This window comes from Salminus brasiliensis, chromosome 19 (genome assembly GCF_030463535.1).
Source record: "Salminus brasiliensis chromosome 19, fSalBra1.hap2, whole genome shotgun sequence".
NCBI classification, from domain to species: Eukaryota; Metazoa; Chordata; class Actinopteri; order Characiformes; family Bryconidae; genus Salminus; species Salminus brasiliensis.
Window position 1 is genome coordinate 7,183,516 of NC_132896.1, and position 19,453 is coordinate 7,202,968.

The following is a 19,453-nucleotide window of genomic DNA, read 5'->3' on the forward strand; positions in this document are numbered from 1 at the left end:
CTCACAGTCGAGACCCATTACTGTTTGCAGCAGTCAATTGGATGCTAATGACACTCAATCAGTAAAACCTTACTCCATGTCAGTGTTTTGCCAGAATGTAATTGGAGATGCTTTGTGAAACGGTAGCGATCCTGTGCAGACAATTTGTATGCCAAAAGCATTAGAAAGGCTGTTTAATTAATGGAGTCGACTGGGCCTCCCGCTGACGGCCCTACTTTTTGTTCAAAGAGCATCGGGGGGATAGCTCCTTCTTCCCTCTCGGAACGTGCATCGAGTTGATAGAAGTAGCGAATAACACACTTTTAAAGCGTTTGGACAGACGAGGGGCTTTTCGGCCTGTCAGGAGTCATTTTTTTCCCAGGCATCTGTCACACAGTGTTAGGAAGAATAGCAAAGGGGGGGGGGCACAAAAATCCCAAAAGACAAAGTTCGTTATGTCCTCTTCTCCTCTGTATCTCTCTCTTTCTCCCTCACTCTCTCTGTCTGTCTCTCTCTCACTGTACACTGAAAGTGACTCTCTGTCACACACTCTCTCTCCCTCTGCTTTTTTTCGTCTCGTCGTGTTGCCTGGTGACTCTGTCCAGACTGTCCTCCTCAGAGAATAACTCCAGACGAGCTCACCACCTCTCAGTGTGAAAGAACATGGCTCAGTGTTACTGAGAGACGCGCACGAGCACAGCCGCCAGATTCATGAATTATAATTTATTTTACTGGCTTTTTTTATTGAGTTTGAAACTTGGAAACCTTTATTCATAAATTCATACTCTGGATTGTTATATGTCTGCACTGCCAAGCCTGCAGACTGCATCAAATATATATATAGTTAAAATGCTAGCTAACACATTCTTAAATTTTGGGGTGGGTGAACAAATTCATATGCATTAGGCATGTGTATGCCTAATAAACTGTCTAGTGGAATCCGCCCATATCTTTTCTTCTAGTATATCAGTGTAGTTTGGAGAGTTTTGTTTCATGTACAATGAAGCTCGGACATGAAATATTTATCTTGTATATTTATTTTCATAATTTGATAGAGAAAATGCATCAACAACTTTTTAAGAGACAAATGAATGGACTAAGCAAGGTAGGAGATGTTTGTGTGTGTGTGTGTGTGTGTGTGTGTAAATGATAATCCATATTTCAGCATAAATACAATATAATCTACCTTCTAAACTCAACAGTATTGACACTAGGTTTACATCTCTGAATAAAACTGCTAATTGGTCACTGTAGGCTCTCTATATATGATTTATTATTAAATAATATATATTATTATAAATATATATTATTTTTGTGGGTGTGGTTGTGTGTCATATGGATTCACCCTCAAGTTTAACCACACTTTGCATTGCTGTGATTGACCCTAGACTGCCAAGTGATCGAGATGAAAAGGTGTTACATTGAATTTTTTATATTATGAAGTTTTATAGTTTTAGGGAGTCACCACACAATAGTGTGCAACTGTAGAAAGCCAATTTACCCCCTCCTTTACCCAATATCCACTTCATTTCCAAATCATCCAAACTCTTGTATTTTCAGAATCTACAAATAATCACAGATTTGATTAAAAAGTCACAGATTATTACCCCTCGCAGCTATCACCCAATCACTGAAGCAGAGTTTAATTCAATATGAAATTATTTCACAGCAGAGAAATTCTGTTGAAGCTTTCAGTTCATATCACGTTAGTGTTTGTGAGTAGAAGTGCTGAGATCTGGAGATCAGAACAGTCAGGAGGTTCAGAGTCTAGCTGATACATGAAAATCAACTGTGAATGTTCATTAGAATTCATCCGTTCATTACCCTGATAATAGTATACTTGACTGAGCTTATTTTTTAACTGTCTGCTCTTCTACTTGTTTCTCAGAAAAGGTTGAATTTAAAGGAATGAATTAACAAATATCTAGCAATTATTATTTCTAAAATAGAACTGCAGTATAGGGCTCCAACATGGGTTGAATCCTGGGCAGTTCTGCTGGCCATCAGCAGCCAGAGCCTGAGAGGGCACAATCGACACTTCAGTGTGACGCTGGCCTGCACGGGCGTCTGCTAGCCGATGCATCAGAGTTGAATACCTGCTGCTTTCCTCCAAGTGCTTTGGTTTCCCAGTGATGTGCATTGGTGGTGTTGGCTTGTTGTGCATGTGTTGGTGAAGACATGTGTCAGGCCTCACCCTTCCAGTGTCAGGGGCATTACATGTGATAGGGGGAGAGTACTAACGAGTGGGTTGAATTAGGGCTGGGCGATATGGTAAAAATACCATATCTCCTCGATATGCTTAGATAACAAAATTTATAATGATACAATAAAATATCGATAGATATCAAGTATAGATTGTCCGCACTAACCAAAATAAACTGCATGTATCATTATAAAGAGAGCATAATTAGCCCTAAATGTATAAGACCTAAGTGTAAGTGCAGGGCCGTGTTTGAGTGTTATATAAAAATCATTGGTACTGAGTTTTTTGTCGCCTAATGTTTAATTATAATAATGATAATAATATAATAATTCCCTGTAGTTAATGAGTAATACACCTTAGTGTGTAATAAGCCTTTCTGTGTTAAGGGGGTTAAGAACATAGTGATGAGTAATATCCTGTAATCCTGTAATTAGTAATAAATAAAAGACGCAGTGATGGTGAACAGTGTCTAGTATATGTAAACATTGCATAAGCATATGTGTTAATGTCAGTCACATCCCCATAATCAATTACTGGTAAAAAAGTATCTTATATCCTCAAAAGATAAACACTAATTGGCCTTACTTATTCCAATATTAAAATCTCAGTTCAACAAAATGACTGTAATAAGCGACAAATCCATAATAAAAATAATAAGCAGTACATACAATCTGAAACTTTCTCTAAGTTCTAAGTTTCAAATCGTGAAACTTCAGCAGCCTCCTGCTGCAAATCTGATACTGGAGAACGCTTTCCAGAAATACTTGTCTAGTTGTTTAAGCCTCTTTCTGTATCAGGACGCAGGCTTCTTAACACATAAAAGGAGTCGCAACAGCAAACTTCACCGTAGCATAGAGCGTCTTCTTTTATCATTGGTTATTTTGTGTGCTTATGGCGTGGTGTGATTTATCGGACACATTTTGAAGGGTTGTGTTATTCCGGAGCCACGGTACACTCCTGGCATTCAATAATGGGCCTCATTTGGAGGAACGCTATTTTGCTTAGGAAATAAATGCGCAAGAAATGTGTCAGATATGTAAATATATAATTCATAAGGTTCTTATTAGTTTGAGCACACCCAGGCCGGGGCCTCACCACGTTCCTGATGAGCTCATTTATCCCACTGCGCTGCTTGCATTGCTTCTAAATGTCAGAATTCATTGAGGCTGCGTTTTCGGGGTGTTAACTGTGTAGATGACCCAGTTTAGGGTGATATGTATGTGGGGTGCATCGCCCTCTCACCACCTCCTCCTCTCTTTTCGAGTGCCTTTCCACAGACCAGCATGAATAGGTTGGCAGAACAGGTGCTTCACTTCATCTGATGGCAAATGCTTGACTAAGAAAAACATCACCCTCAATTTTCACATTTACTGGTACATTTATACTGGTATTGTGTTTGTTTCCCAGGTCTTTGATCAACTGTGTGTGCCAGGTGTGGGATATACACTGATCAGCCATAACTTACATTACTTAGCACCACTGACAGTGGTATCTGTCAGGGGGTTGGACATACTTGGCAGCAAATAAACAGTCAGGAGTGCAAGTAAACAGGCTGTGTGTTCAGAACAGGAAGTATCTGAGCCACTTTGATGATGGCTAGACAACTGGGTCAGAACATCTTCAAGGACAGACAGCTGGTGAACCAGTGGCCTAAGGCTCATCGATGCAGACTTGAAGGATCTGCTGCTAATGTCTTGGTGCACAGGACATCTTGTGGAGTTCAGGCCAGATCTGTTGAGGTGGCACAAGGTGGACCCACTCCATATCTCCATATATACACTAATACTGGTTGGGCTGCCCTTTCCTCTCAGAACAGGATGTTGAAACCACTCCTTTGAGATTCTGTTTCATGCAGTTCCAGCAGATTTTTCATTCTTCCACATCCCATCGTGTTCTGTTGAAGTCAGATCCAGTGACTGGAAATGCCACTTCAGAACCTATGGTGGTGTTGATAAAACCAGCGTAAGATGACCTTTGCCGTAGCCATTAGATGATGGCTCAGTCTTGAGGCTATGATCAGCAAAAATATTCAAATAGGCTGTGGCATTCAAATGATAATTGAAGTCCCCTGTAGCCTCAGCTTTCTGTTCTTGGCTGAACCCGATGTGGTCTTCAGCTAGTCTCAGGAGTAACTTAAGACTTGTGCTTCTGCCTCAATCATTCAGCAGTTTGAATAAAGCGTACAGAACTAACTGCTGAACTAGCACCGCTCTGCATTGCCTCGACATAAATGGGCGGGGCTAAACTGCTGCAGGCTGAATAAGCAGTGACATCACACCCATGATAATTGTAACACAGGCTGTATTTGGTGCTTATTTTTAGTGTAGGGTCTTGGGCTTTCGAAACTTTAACGATGTTTACAGAGTACAGAGTTTTACTTCTTCCTCAGCGGCCTCAGCGGTCTCAGCCGAGCTCAGCGAAGCTGCTCGGTTTTGCTTGAGCTGCCGCGTGAGGAGGAGAACGAAAAGTAAGAAGGAGAGCATTTGCATTTGCTGTGGCTAAGCTGGCAGCCTGTGCACTCTTGATGAGGGATGATGGCGTGCCTGGCTTGTTCTCCGCACATGTGTCCTCGCACGTGGGAGTGTTGTGGGAAACCGGCTGACGCTTTACGTAATGCATAGGTAACAACCTACACGCCAGCATGCTAGCCTTAAGCTCCAGTCTTTGCCATCCTCTGCCCACTCAGAGTAAACAAGCTTCCACCAGCACGTTTTTCATTCCACTGCTGACGGATGCTCTCTGCTGGCATGCATCGAGAGGCTTGCTGGGCTCATACAGCCTGCACCACCTGACACTTCCATGCCTGGAAACTTAATGCGAACGTTACAACAGTACAGAGCAGTGGGGGGAACTGGACCTACATACTTCCGCTCCTTTTGCTCTCTTTTGATTAGGAGATAGGCGTCAAAGAGCCCAGTTGTTTGGACCATCCACAGGGCCTCTGGACTGTAGTTCTAGTTATTCAGGGCAGTTGTAAGTGCTTGCTGGAGTTAGTGTAAACAACCATGTCAGCAGACAAGGCATGCATTTCGACGCATGCCCCTTTCTGATAGCCATCATGGTGATTTTATTCTATTGTACAGTGGCCAGTTTATTAGAAACCCCTGCTTTATAACTCCGCCTTGTTGGTGTACAGTTATAACCAGTGAGCTCCCACAGCACCCTTCACCCTGTGACTCTCCTGAATGCACATGAACGAATAGGCTATATTGGGCATGAACTAGATAGACACAGAACAGGAACATGACATATCAGACACGTTGTCATTCTGAAATACCGTCCTCATTTTGAGATCCCGTCAGTGTTTTTAAATACCGTGGTATGCAGTATTTCTCCTGTACAACATCCGGAGAATTCGACCCTTCCTCTCTAGAGAGTCGCCCAGGTGCTCGTTCAGTCTCTCGTCACTTCAAGACTTGACTACTGCAGCTCTCTTCTGGCTGGTCTCCCTCTGCGCACCATCGGGCCCCTGCAACTTATCCAGAATGTCAGAGGTCAATCAAGAAAATGAGCTTTTTCTCCAAACCATTCCTACAAAGAACCAAAACGGGTTCCACTTGGTACCTTCATTGTAGGTGTTTGGAATAAAGGGTATCGCATTTTCTTGCCTGGGTTCCCTTCTGATGCAGAACTCTGATCTGCAGACAGTGATGTGACCTTTTCATAATTGAGTGGAGTTTCTTTATTGCTTTCAGCAGTTATTATTATATTCTTGTTCTTTATTAGTTGTGAGTGTTGTGGATGACTCTTGAGCTTCATCATGGTGTAGAGTGGTGTGTGTGTGTATGTGTGTGGGTGGGTGTGTATGTGTGTTATGCAGTGGAGGGAAATGAAAGAGCCTAGCAACAGAGGTGATGCAACTGCCTCTGAGACGGTTCACACTCTGGGCCCGTTTCCATGTCAAATGGTAAATATTAGACATGTAGGCCCAGCAGTGTATACACACAGTTGTGCAACAGCTGAGAGGGTGGTAAAGATTCAACACATGACTATTTTTACTGATCCCTTTCTGGCAAGCTGGGTTTTGCTGCTGTATAAGTTTAGCATGGAAAACTTATTTTATGTATTATTTTTAGACATATAAGGCATTAGTATTCCTGGGATGCACGGCCCAGCATTGCGTAACATTTAAAATCGCAGCTCTTTGGGTGCCTAATTAATGTCACCATAACCTTTCCGAGAGGCCCTAGTGTTTGAGGGTCCCGTTAGCATTTTGAGACACAAGCCTAATCTCAATTCAGAGCCACAACATGTTTTTTAAAAAAATCAGGGATGTAACAACATGTTTTCAGGTCAGGATTTGATTAGATTTGTGACATTTGATCTGTTAATAAATGTCTGATGGTTGCCTGGTAGAGCTGTAATTACACTGCATACTACACAGATATATGTACACTACTATTTCAGGCCTTCTCTGCCAACCCCACCAACAAAATGAGTAGATAGTGGGAACCTTCTTGGTGTTGTATATAATATGATATATGATATGATATATGATATGTCTATGAAGAACCATTTAGCTTGGAATTGTACACTATATGTTGTGTGTTATATTAATGGTAACTGATCTAAACTGTAGGGCTGGATTATTTATACAAACACAAATATCAGATCTGTATTGGCTGATACTCAGCATTAAGAGACTTGGATTAAATCAGGGTAAAAAAAACTTGATCGGGACATCCCTAATCTTTGATATTAGAGATTATTCAATTCTTACTACAAAATTGGTGTCCATCAGAGATGGCAGATTTGAGACTATTACTGCTATCTTTGGTAAGGGTGTAAAAATGGCAGTATCTCTAAAAACTGTATTGATAATACATCCTTCTGCCTTTTTGCCCTTTCTTTGGAGAATTGGAGAACCTTTCCACATGTGGTTCATTTAAAGAATTCTTGAGCATTTTTTCACCATATGATCAGATACCACAGACAGTCATTTTCACACATTTATCATAGAAGCCAATGCAGATGCTCAAGACCGAGATTAGGTTGAAAAATCCTGGAGCGTTCCTTTAAAGAACCATCCATTAAAATGCTCCGTAGGAAAGCAAAGTTGTGGCATCGCTTCAAAGAACCCTTTTTGGCACTTTTATCTGTGTGTCTGCTGTGGATTTGCAGCTGGGTAAGGCAGCCACAGCAGCATTACTGAGACGGTTCGAAGCCTGTCTTCACCTGCTGGCTTGCGTGAAGTGGAGCGTGGGCCGCCCAGCGTCCGAGCCAGACAGCAGTGTGTGTCCACAGCATGGCCGGCAGGAGTGTGAGGAAGTGTTTAGCACTGATACACGCCCTAATGTGATTGTCCATCCTGGTCTAACAGTGGCTGTTTAAAAGCAGGCCTGGTGTGGAGTGGAATGTGCTGTTCTTCATGCCTTCGATGGCCACTGAAGTGCCGGTCTGAAATCTGTTGTAGAGTTGATCCATGAGCCGACATGTTCCCTGCAGCACTGAAATAACTCCCGGCCTGTGGTTTGCAGTGGAAGCTGGGTTTCTGTAGATTTAGTGCCACAAATTTGTTCCTGTGCTTCTGTATGTATTAGAGAAAAACGCTGACAGGCAGCAAGCATTGCAAAGCAGATTCGCCTGCCTCCCCGAACCCCATCCCCCCCTGGAAAGCTGACATTGCTATTTAAAAGTCCTCCTGCTTGCTGGTGGGAGGTGTCAGAAGTCTTATGTATTTCTGCGGCATTTTTTGGGCTGTTGCATATTTATGTGTTCTGTCACAAAGGCTCTTAACACCTTACCTGATATGCAGATGAGGTTTTGGGAGAGAATGCACCGTGCGCTGTGATGGAGTGTCGTGATTAAGTACGGAAATGCAGAGAGAGAGAGTTTTCTCAGCAGGTAGTTTTGGAGCGTTGCTGTCCGTGGTCCTGCACGGTGAAAAGCTCTTGTGTGAGTTATGTAAGCAGACTATGACAAAGGCCTTATTTGGCAAAGCAGAGAGATGCTCAAATCTGAGCAAGAAATGGAAAGAAAGACCCAAACACTGGAAGTGGATTTCAATGACGTGCAGAATTTGTTCACATGACAATCCTTCAGAATTCAACTGGAGACTTAGGTATCCTATGCAGCCCATGCTAGTAAGGGGGGTAATTTGATGATCTTTTAGTGGTATTGTGATAAATGACATTACAGTAAGCTTATAAGAGAATGTAATTCATATTGACAGCATTTTTGGAACACTAACCAGCTTTTTGTATTATACAATTGTATGATCGATTGTGGAGATTCAGACAACAGTAACCAGGGCACAGTAACTGTAAACACTGCATAGAGAATACAGTCCAATAGAGGAATCCTTTTTGGTGTCTGTTGGACTGGTTTTAGTATAAAGGTTCTGAGACATAGACACCGCTGGACAGAGTTTGGCAGAGTGGTGTTACACACACACACACACACACACACACACACTCAATCATTGCATCTACAAAGGCTGCAAGCTAATTAATAAACCTCTTTTTGCCATTTCAGTGCTGGCAAACTTTCGTGGAACGGTTCAGCATGGGCTGCCCCTGGAGATTGGAGAGACGGTGCAGATTTTGGAGAAATGTGAAGGTAATTAGAGGGAAATGTGTGAAAAACCCCACATAGGAATTACTGAAACAGAATCCCACAGCTGTCTTGCTACCAGCTCTGAGTTTCAGACTGTACACCCCTGTGTTAGAGGTGGGAGGTATACTGGAATAAAAGTGGATTTGGTTTTACAGTGTTGTGGATATTGTGCGAGCTCCTTCTAAACCAACACATGATACTGCCCAAGTTATGTCATCACACGGTGCAGCTCAAGTTAGAAACACCAGCAACTGCTTTTCCGATAACTGTATAAATAATATATATTAATCTCAATTGTTCATAAAATCATTTTCTGTTGATGGCTTATTATAAGGAAACCCTTTGAGCATTTTACTGTACAGAACGTAGGCTTTAAGGGAAAGGTTTGAGTGCTTTACCAGGCAGGGTCACATGAAATGGTACATGATATATAACAGATGTAACTGTATGCCACAGAGCCTTTTTCACAATAAAGAGGCCATATTTTGGTTCCAAATTTCCCATTGTTGAAATGCCATTGACATCATTCTACTCAGACGATGGCATCTGGTAAAACTAGGCTTGCCTGATTTTTCTTGTATAATCATAATCAATATAAAACATGATATAATAGAACAACAAAATAATAATAACAATACTACCACTGCTGCTACCACTACCACAAGTACTACCACTACTACCACTACCACTACCACAAGTACTACCACTACTACCACTACCACAAGTACTACCCCTACTACTATCACCACTGCTATTACCACTACCACTACTACTACCACCACCACCACCACCACTACTACTACCACCACCACCACCACCACTACCACCACCACCACTACCACTACCACTACTACTACCACCATCACCACTACCACTACCACCACCACCACTACTACTACCACCACTACCACAACCACCACTATTATTATTACCACTACTTCTACCACCACTACCACTACTACCACCACCACTACCACTACTACTACCACCACTGCTACTACCACCACCACCACCACCACTACCACTATCACCACTACCACTACTACTACCACCACTACCACTACCACCACTGCTACCACCACTACCATTACTACAACTACTATTACCACCACCACCACCACTACCACCACCACCACTACAACCACTACCACCACTACCACTACCACTATCACCACTACCACCCGTGCTACTACCACTACCACTACTACAACCACTATTACCACCACTACTGCTCCTGCCACTACTACTACAACTACTACAACTGCTGCTGCTACTACTACTACTACCACCACAACTACTACTACTACAACTACTACAACTGCTGCTGCTGCTACTACTACTACTACCACCACTACTACTACTGCTACTACTACCACCACTACTACTACTACCACTACCACTACCACCACCACCACTACTACTACTAATTATAATAATGAATCAATAATAACTGCAAAATATTGACATATACCTTTCAGATTTAGTTTATATCGCCCCCAATCTGCATATGTTTAAACCCCATCACATGTTTCAGTAACGTTTGCAGCAGCTCTTTGCTGGGACTATAAAAGCTTATAGTCTGTATTCTGTACAGTAAAAAAGCTTCAAGGTTACCTTTGTAATTAATTCAGCTCAGATGTGCTGCTGGGCAGCTGTACTGTAGTTCAGTTCAGTTCAGTAGATAATAGCTGAATAGACAGATGTATGTTTTCAGTGCTGAGTCATATGATAACCAACAGGCTTCTCTTTAACAAAGAGGTGCTGAACATCTTTTTGTTAATGCAGATGAATGTTGCTTTTTCCAAATGTTTTAGAACCTCACAGCAGAATGTGTTAATGCGTTATTCTGCTGTTCTTGCGTTATTCGTGTGCAATTACAATCTCCTACAGTCACTGATGAAGCACTTTCTGCTCCACACATCAGCTATAATGATTTCTGTATGTCCAAAATGAGCTGTGGATTTTCTGAAATGTCACCAATTATCCTTTTAGGATGGTACAGAGGATTCGTTGTAAAGAATCCAAATGTCAAGGTGAGTTGCATTTGCTCTGTCTGAAATCTGCAGGGCCTTGGATTGATATTATCGACTCAGTTCTGTTTTATTTTGGCCCACTGTTTTGGTTATGCATGCAGACCAGACTGAAAAGAATGAATTACACTTAATTACCAAATGAAAAGCTGTGGATACTGAGCACTGAATATAATAAGAACAGCAACCTGTTATTTCACCCCTCTGAATAACCTGTCGTGCTCTTCATTTGGGAATTCAGTGATGCTCTGTTGGTGTGTTTAAACTATAGCACATCTTAATGTTGTAAAGTCCTGAAGGGTCATTTGTGCTCTCTCTTTTTTTCCAGGGAATTTTCCCATGCAGCTTCATTCATTTAAAACATGCACACATTAAGAACAAAGGGTAAGAACTGCTCCTCTCTCCTGAACGCTGAGCACAGCATGCTTGTTTATGGGCCGCTCAGAAAGTCCCTAGGCACTGACACTTCAGTCACCTTCAGGCACCTCATTCTTAAGCTCTAACTTTGCAACAGAAAATTTAATGCAATACAAAAACAATACAATACAAAAACAAACTATTTGGACACCTGCTCATTAATTTTTCACTTAAGAAATGTTCCGTGAACAGTTGGTATTCTCTAAATAATGTTCTTAAATATTTTCTTAACCTTGCGACAGTCTCAAACTTGTCGCAGACAGTTAGTCGGCCTCTAAAATGATCAGTTTAAATTGTTAAATTACTAGAATTAATGAATGAATTGAACTTAATTAAAAGTGAGGACTGTTATTAAAATACTGTTAGTTTCCACTGAACACTTAGTTTGGTTCTGCTTGACCTCCATTCTGCCTTGGATTTAACTGAATTATTGGAAAATTTAAAAAAAATGATTTGTTTATGATAAACATAAAAGGCTGTGTTACAAATGCCCTAAATAAGAAAACAATGACGAGTGTTTTAAGATTTTCTTAAGAGAATATTTGAGAACTTGAATCTGACCCCTGGTCTTGTGTAACTGGAAATGGCTAGAGAGAAATATGGCTGCATGGAATGAACAGACCTGCCCATAAGGAATTTGATTAGCTATTCGAAAGAAGCAACAGATGCAGCCTTCTATAGGCGTCCATATTGCCGATATTAGGAACTCTGGGTCTAAGCTGGATTTTTTTTATGACAGAAAAAAATAGATTTTTTAAATAATTTAAAAACTTTTCTTTTTGTCAAACACAAATCTGAAAATCTCAACTATCTATAACTACATTTGACCGTCATTGTCAGACGGGCTGGTTAGCTAACTTGCTTTAGTGATAATGCAGAAGTACATTTGCTGCCTTCATGTCCTCTTCGGAGGTCGTAAGAACAACGGGATAATGTGGGTTTGGCCGGAAAACAACATGGACGCCCTGGGGAAAGTGCTGTATTGTTTACTTTTGTTTTTCTGTCGTCAAAGAGAGGAGGTTTATTTTGCATTACTACATCAAAATGAAGAGCAGAGGAAGCACATTAGGTGAGTAATGTTTTTGTCTAACTAGAAGCATCAGTAGTCAGGAGTTACATTAAAACAGATTTTAGCTGCTGAAATCAACAGAAATTGAACCAGTATTTTTAGGGGTGTCCACAAACATTTGGACTTATAGTGCATATTCTATTCCATTCTTAATACGACTTGATCCGGCACGACTTGAAGGCAGCAATTGAAATTCCCATACAGGTTCAGTGACACATATTTTTATTGTTTGACTTGTACTCTGTATTTCTATAGAATACTCTGTATTCTTCTTTAAAATTTACACTCTTAAAAGTGGTTAAAATTGTATTTTTCTAATAAAGATTTGTTAAATGGTTATTTGGTTAAAGCACAGCTAATTTACCAGTGTTAATCAACACTGCTAGATTTTGTTTACATCTGGTCACTTCATGTGTCTTGAGTATCAGGATTATAGCTGGACAAGGCTGAGCCTAATAAAACTGCAGGTGTAAACGCACCCAAGACTCATTTACACCAGATACAAACCCCATCACTCAAACCACTTCAGGAGGAGGTCTGAGACGCATTTGAGCTATGTTATAGTAGTGTCTCTCCGAAACACATTTCACAACCGAAACCCCTCCCAGTACAACCAAAACACCAGTAATAATTGCTATATTGCACATTCCATCTCAAACAAGGTTGGATTTCTGTCTGACACATTTAACATATGGATAAAATTCAAGGATACAATCCTGATACTAGTCACATGTTGGTTTAACACTGCCAAATTTGCTGTGAGGGCTTTTTGCACTGAGGGGAACCTTTTAATCGATGATTCTATATAGTCTAGAACCTTTTAAAACTGAAGGTGCTTCGGGGCCCCCATTGGTCAAGTGGACTAAGCTGCTGTCACTGTGATCAGAGGATACATATCCCGTTCATGCTGCAAGCCATCGGCAGCCGAGGCCTCAAGAGAGCGCAATTGGCCTTGCTCTCTCTAGAGTGGGTAGATGGGGGGCCATACCCACCCCCCAATAACAAAACCTGAAGGTGCTTCAAATGGTTATTTATGCCATAGAAGAACCACGTTCGTTCATTAAGAAAGATAAAGGTGTGTGAGTGTAAAGAACCCTTTACAGGTCTTAAGTCTCAATCTTTACCAATTTAAAGGGTCTTCACACTCGCACAGCTCTATTACACGTATGAAACCAGAAGTGACACAGTTTACATTTACATTGAAGGCATTTAGCAGACGCTCTTCTCCAGAGCCACTTACTAACGTGCTTCACTGTTTACTCTGAAAATACCCTTAGTTTGTATCGGCCAGAATCCTAAAGATCCCTCTTAGCTTAGATACTAGTTAATACAAAAGCCAGTATGGAGACCACAATACTTACGTCAAAGTACTTTTGGAAGTTTGAAGACAGCGAGCGACTCTGCCGTTCGGACACCCGGGGAAGCTCGTTCCACCACTTCGTTGCAGGGCAGAAAAAGGCCTGGACGCTCGTCTCCCATGGATTTTGAGGGATGGCAGGTCGAGCCGAGCCGTACTTGAAGCTAGACAGGCTCTTGGTGCGGATCAGCTTTTGACCATTGCCATCAAGTACGGAGGGGCTGGTCCAGTCTTGGCTTTGTAGGTCAGGGTCAGGGTTTTGAATCTAATGCAGGCAGCAGCTACAGAGAATGCAGCAGTGGAGTTACATGGGTGAACCTAGAACTTGTTTAAAGAAGCATTTGAAGAACTTTTATTGTATATGTGGTTCAAAGAGCTCCTTTTCAGTTCTCCTCTTCACTCTAAGCTTTCTAAAAGTGCTCATTAACTACACCTACAGTCTCCCTCTATCCCGTTATACTGTTTTCCTGTTAGCTGTGACTGATGATGTGTGAAGGACAAACCGTATCAGCTGTCGGATCTCTACTTTGGGGTGGGCGGGCGGGTTGTTGGGGGTTCTGATGTTGCTGTGACTAAGACTGCTGAGGTGGGCATGACTTGGTAGAAACACATGGCTGCATATATGTGTGTACGTGTGTGTATGTGCGTTTCTGACCCACAGGCAGTTCGAGACCGTCATCCCCATGGAGGAGTCTGTCATTACGGAGATGACGGTGACTCTGCGAGACTGGGGCACCATGTGGAAGCAGCTCTATGTGGTAACTGTGAAATGGTTGTGTGACATTTGACTGTGTGTTGTGCTGGGTAACTGTTGGGGTCCGTTACAGAGCTTTTGCTCCACAAACCACGGCACAATTGCTGGTGTGCCTCTACTGCTAACATTTGGGCTTTGGGGTCATTTAAGACTACATTAAAAAGGCAGTAAATTAATAAAATACAGGCGTGTTCACTTGGGGTTGCATAGACTAATTGACTAATTGACTAGTCAACTATGACAGTGCGGCAGAAAGGAAAGGAAGATGCTGTGCAGTAATTTCGGGGAACAGCAGCAATGGGAACAGCAGCATGCTGCGTAATGCATTCTGGGACATTTGGCACACGAAACACGTCCTGGTGCATCCTCGATAACACGGCTGGAAAAAGAACACATCCGGGCGTATGGACCGTACTTGACTAGATGTGAACTTCTGAATGGAGCAGTATTTGTGCTGCAACACAAATACAGACGAGTAGCAGATTAAGAATCTGCACTTTTTCGAGGCCGTCACGTGACTTTTTCATTTCGTTACGAACTACGAAGCAATGTGTCTAACACATCGTTTCAAATGAATTGATTTAGTTCCGAACCTGGGTTTCGAGGTTACCATCACTAAGTGCAACTCGACAGAACACCTGTAGTAGCCAGGTGGAACAGGATGGAAATAGCAAGGCTAGTTTTCAAAACATAAAAAAGTAGTAGACGACAAATCACGAATTTGCATGTGAGCTTTATCGTTAACGATATTCGACCACTATCACAACCACTATAACTACAGACAAAATTCACTTTTTCGAGCCAAGCTACTCAATCCCATCCAACGCTAGCTAGGGCTGAGAATTTCCCTAGGGGTGAAATTCGCTCACTACCAATCTATTAAAAGCGTAGCCTAAGAAGCTCGGAAGGTGGACGTTTAATGTGGAGCTTGTGTTTAGCTGTTGTCTTAAATACGAGTAGCATTTAACTGTACTAGTATTTTTTTAATAGCGCCATCCAGAGTTTTGTTTTAGACATTACAGCTAGTCGACTAGTAAAATGACTAGTCCTGCAACCTCTCAGTAATATTACTCAGCATTTAATCTACATTCGGTATCAGCCTGACGGCTTCATGAGTGATTGAGCTCAAGATTTCTGATATTTGTGTTTCTAGTGCTTGAGTGTGTGTGTGACGTTCTGATGTGTCTCGCTGAACTGAAGTACACCTGTTGGTCTACAAGCCCTCCATGGTGTCTTCTTCGGCACCAGCTGTGCAGCAGCAGCTGTTCTGATAAAAAGCTGTAAAACAGTTTGGTGTGTCTCACTCACTGACTCCCTCCCTCCCTGGTGCCCTTTCCCTGTTCTTCTCCTCCGCAGAAGAACGAAGGAGAGCTGTTCCACAGGCTCTGGCATGTGATGACCGAGATCCTGGAGCTCAGACGGCAGGTTCTTGTGGGTCACCTGACCAACGACCGCATGACTGACATCAAACAGCACATCATAGCGCGGCTGGACTGGGGCAACGAGTGAGTCTGAAGAACACACCTCGAACCTCACTCTGCAGACCTCAGTGTCACTGACGGCTTGCCCTTTAAGCAGTGGTGTAGTCGGGTTTGAGGGTGGGGGTGTACTGTGATGAGCTGATGGCCTATAATTACACATCATTTTAAGTATATTTTTGATGGCTTACGAGCCTCGTTAAAAGAGCTGTTGGGAGCTGCTATTAATGCCAACTCCAAGGATCCAGACAAGCACATGAGCATGACAAGTGTCTCAGAGGTTCTCACACTGCTTCAGTAGAGTAAAAAAGGGTGTTCTACTGTGAGACTTTGATTTATGGAAGATATAAAGATTCTGAAGCTTCATGTGTGGTTTATGTACTACCAGAAACTGGAAAACGCAAAACACCTTTATGATTAGAATTTGCGAAAAGTGTTGTTATTACACACACACAATATGGACAAAAGTATTGGGACGCCTGTTCATTCATTCTTTATTCCAAAATCAAGGGTGTTTAAAAGAACTTATCCTGCTTTTGTTGGAGTGACTGTCTCTACAGTCCAGGGAAGATGGCTTTCTGCTAGATTTTGAAGCATTGCAGTGAGAGAATTCTGCATTGCATTAGTGAGGTCAGCGTATTGGATGATCACCTTTCATCCCAATAACACAGTTCCATGGTGCCAATAGGTTCATGTTTATCTGCTTCAAATAGTCTTATTCTGTTGTTCTCTACAGGGACTAGACAAGCTGTGTGTGTGTGTGTCACAGACACTTGAATAGTTAGTGTATCTGTGGATCAGTCTGACTGTAGCATTCCTCTGTTTTGTGGGGAAAAAGCTTCAGCTGTGAAGCGAAGCACTGACGGGAATGGGGGTAATAAGGGCCTCAGTGAACTGCTGCATCTTTGCATCCAGTTGCAGGACTGCTTGTGTGTGTTTATGCGTAAATAAGAATGGCAGTATTGTGTGATTGTGTGTTTGGATGCTTTCATCACCATATAAATAATATAATTTCTATTTCATAAATATCCAGCCCTGATTGGACAATAAAATTGTCTCTATTCTGTTTTTCTGCACTCAGTATTTGATGTATGCTCTTGTCATCCCATAGCCGACAGTGTCATTTATTTGTGGTCTGATTCACTGCTGCTATGATAAATATTTGCTATGTGTAGACTGATGTTGTAGACTATCCTACTATTGACGTGTGTGTGTGTGTGTGTGTGTGTGTGTGTGTGTGTGTGTTGTTAACAGGCAGCTAGGTTTAGACCTGGTCCCCAGACGGGACTTCAGCATGGTGGACCCGGACGACATCAGTGTCACTGAGCTCTATCGACTGGTTGGTTTTTTACATACACACACGCACACACACGCACACACACACACACACACAGAAACCATTACTCATGAGTCACCCTTCCATTGCCTGAGTGCTGTGTTACCACGGCAACTGTAGCCCAACCTGACGCCATGTCTTTCTTTCATCCCTGGTGCTCCATTCCTTCTGTTTTAACACACATGCACAGGCACACACACACACACACACACACAGGCTTGTCGCTGTGTAGGGAAATGATAGTGATTAAGGCTAACGGAGGGATGGTGAATTGTGCATTAACTGGCTGTTTGCAAACTCCACACTGCAGTCCAGTCAGTCACAATCCTGCCCAAGTAATCCTGTGCACACACCTCTACACTGCCTCCTACATTCTGCTGTAAGTCTCATACAGGCTCATAAACACACACACACACACGCATACACAGACTGCCAGTATGTGCAATGGGACCCTGGGTACGGAGAGAAAGGGAAAGAGATAGAGATGGGCAGAGACAGACAGACAGATGGCAAAAGCAGAGCACCATTATATTTTTAATATGAGCTCTCCAAGCTCCACCAGCTCATCTGAATCAGAAGTTAACCCTGTCAGACTTAACGAATTGTCAACGATACAGTTATTATATCATTATCTGTTAGGGGTCTCGCCGGTACTCAGGACTTACGGTTCGGGTTACACCGTGGTGTGCTTTTTGCGGTTCTGTGCAAGTTCAGCACAACAGGAAACCCCCCCCCCAAATGCAAATGGCTATAATTCTCTTTTTCATTGTTATTTCAGTCACACCAATTACCTCGAGCTTGGCATGTTGCTAACTTGCTAACAATGTCCATCTTTCCGCGTCCAACGTCCATCCCCACCCTTTTTCATGCCAAGACCTGTTTATGCTGTTTTTTTTCACTCAACAGTAAATTAATAATAAAATAAAGACTATTTATTGTTTGTTATGGATGTAGACGTGATATATTCATCTCTACTCTTCAGTATGAACACATGCAGTTCAGTAATATTTAGATATGCTGTTTTTAATATCATTGTTACACTCTATCGTTTCACACAACCTACATACTATTAAGCTGTTACTATTCAGATGATCTAAATACTAAGCGACTGATCTAGGTTCAGTCACCTGCTCTGTATCTGATCACCTTTACTATTGGCATTCGTTCATCAGTCTTACAGGTAGACATACCTAAAGGCTATGCATGTCATGTATTCTCCATACGGCTGCTCGCACCGAACCGTGGCGTTTGTACTGTTGTGGTACTTAACCAGTACATGTCCCGTTAGACCCCTGCTGGCTACATCCTGTATTTTTCTCATATTATATTTGTTTAGTTAATAATTCTCTCTAAACAGACTGTTTTTGTTGTCATGCCTTTAAAGGTGCTTTCACACTTACCTTATTTGCTGGTGGGAACACATGTCCCACACCAGACGAGGGAATTTCGCAGTAGAGTGTGCTGTTTGATTCCTGATGGGCAGAAGATGTGGCTGGTGTGGGTTTATATAGTAAAGTAATAATGGTAAAGCATCTGATTTTGTCAGATGGACTGTGGAACATATTTCTTCTTCTCTGTCTTTCATAAAGAACTGGATAGAATTTTTTTATTACTAAGACATTAGTACAGTGGATAAAGTATACACAGTGTGTGAGGGATAGGTCTGGATTTTATACCGCGACAAGCTGGCGAAAGCTAAAACATGCCAACAAATGTTGCTGCAGTGTGAAACCAACTGAAGCAAATGAAAAAAAAAAGAAATACACAAAGTCACAACAACAACCACCCAATTCCTGCCATTTTTAACATAGTGGAATCTTCACTCCAAGTCCGGAGCGTTTTGCCCTGTCCGCTTCTGCTCCTTCACCCGACAGCTCATAAGCAAGGGAATCTATAGTTTTGCGGTTCTTTGCAGACATGAACAGACTAGGATGCACTAAGAAAAGCCAGCAACATAAAGTGTCTGTCACCATCATTCCCCAGCCTTTCACCATGTTCTGTAATCTGTGCATTATTATAGTCAGCGTGTTGCTGCTCGTCATATAAGCTTTTGTATTCTTCTACTAAGAAGACGAGCTGTTCTGCTGCTGTCTTGATGCTCATTTGTTTGGTCTGCGACCATGACAACAGCGCCCTGATTGGTCAGCCTGACTTAACGTGTCTGCAAAAAAAAAAAAGAAAAAAAGCAGGTTCTGATTAAAAAATATATTTATATACGTGTGTAAGTTTTCAAAACGTGATGTGCATTTTGTTATCCGTAAAAAATAGACTCTGT

General features: G+C 42.0%; 1 protein-coding gene across 2 annotated transcripts in view; it reads left to right on the top strand.

The window, feature by feature from the left end:
- dock4a (dedicator of cytokinesis 4a) overlaps positions 1-19,453 on the top strand; it is a 99,221-nt gene that overhangs the window by 14,288 nt on the left and 65,480 nt on the right. The window contains exons 2-8 of one of the 2 annotated variants that reach the window (XM_072664322.1): positions 8,657-8,740; positions 10,730-10,770; positions 11,096-11,151; positions 12,197-12,253; positions 14,272-14,368; positions 15,721-15,869; positions 17,097-17,181. In XM_072664322.1, coding sequence (XP_072520423.1) covers positions 8,657-8,740; positions 10,730-10,770; positions 11,096-11,151; positions 12,197-12,253; positions 14,272-14,368; positions 15,721-15,869; positions 17,097-17,181 — 569 coding nt within the window. The remainder of the gene's footprint in view (positions 1-8,656; positions 8,741-10,729; positions 10,771-11,095; positions 11,152-12,196; positions 12,254-14,271; positions 14,369-15,720; positions 15,870-17,096; positions 17,182-19,453) is intronic. The other variant, XM_072664323.1, reaches the window with a different exon arrangement.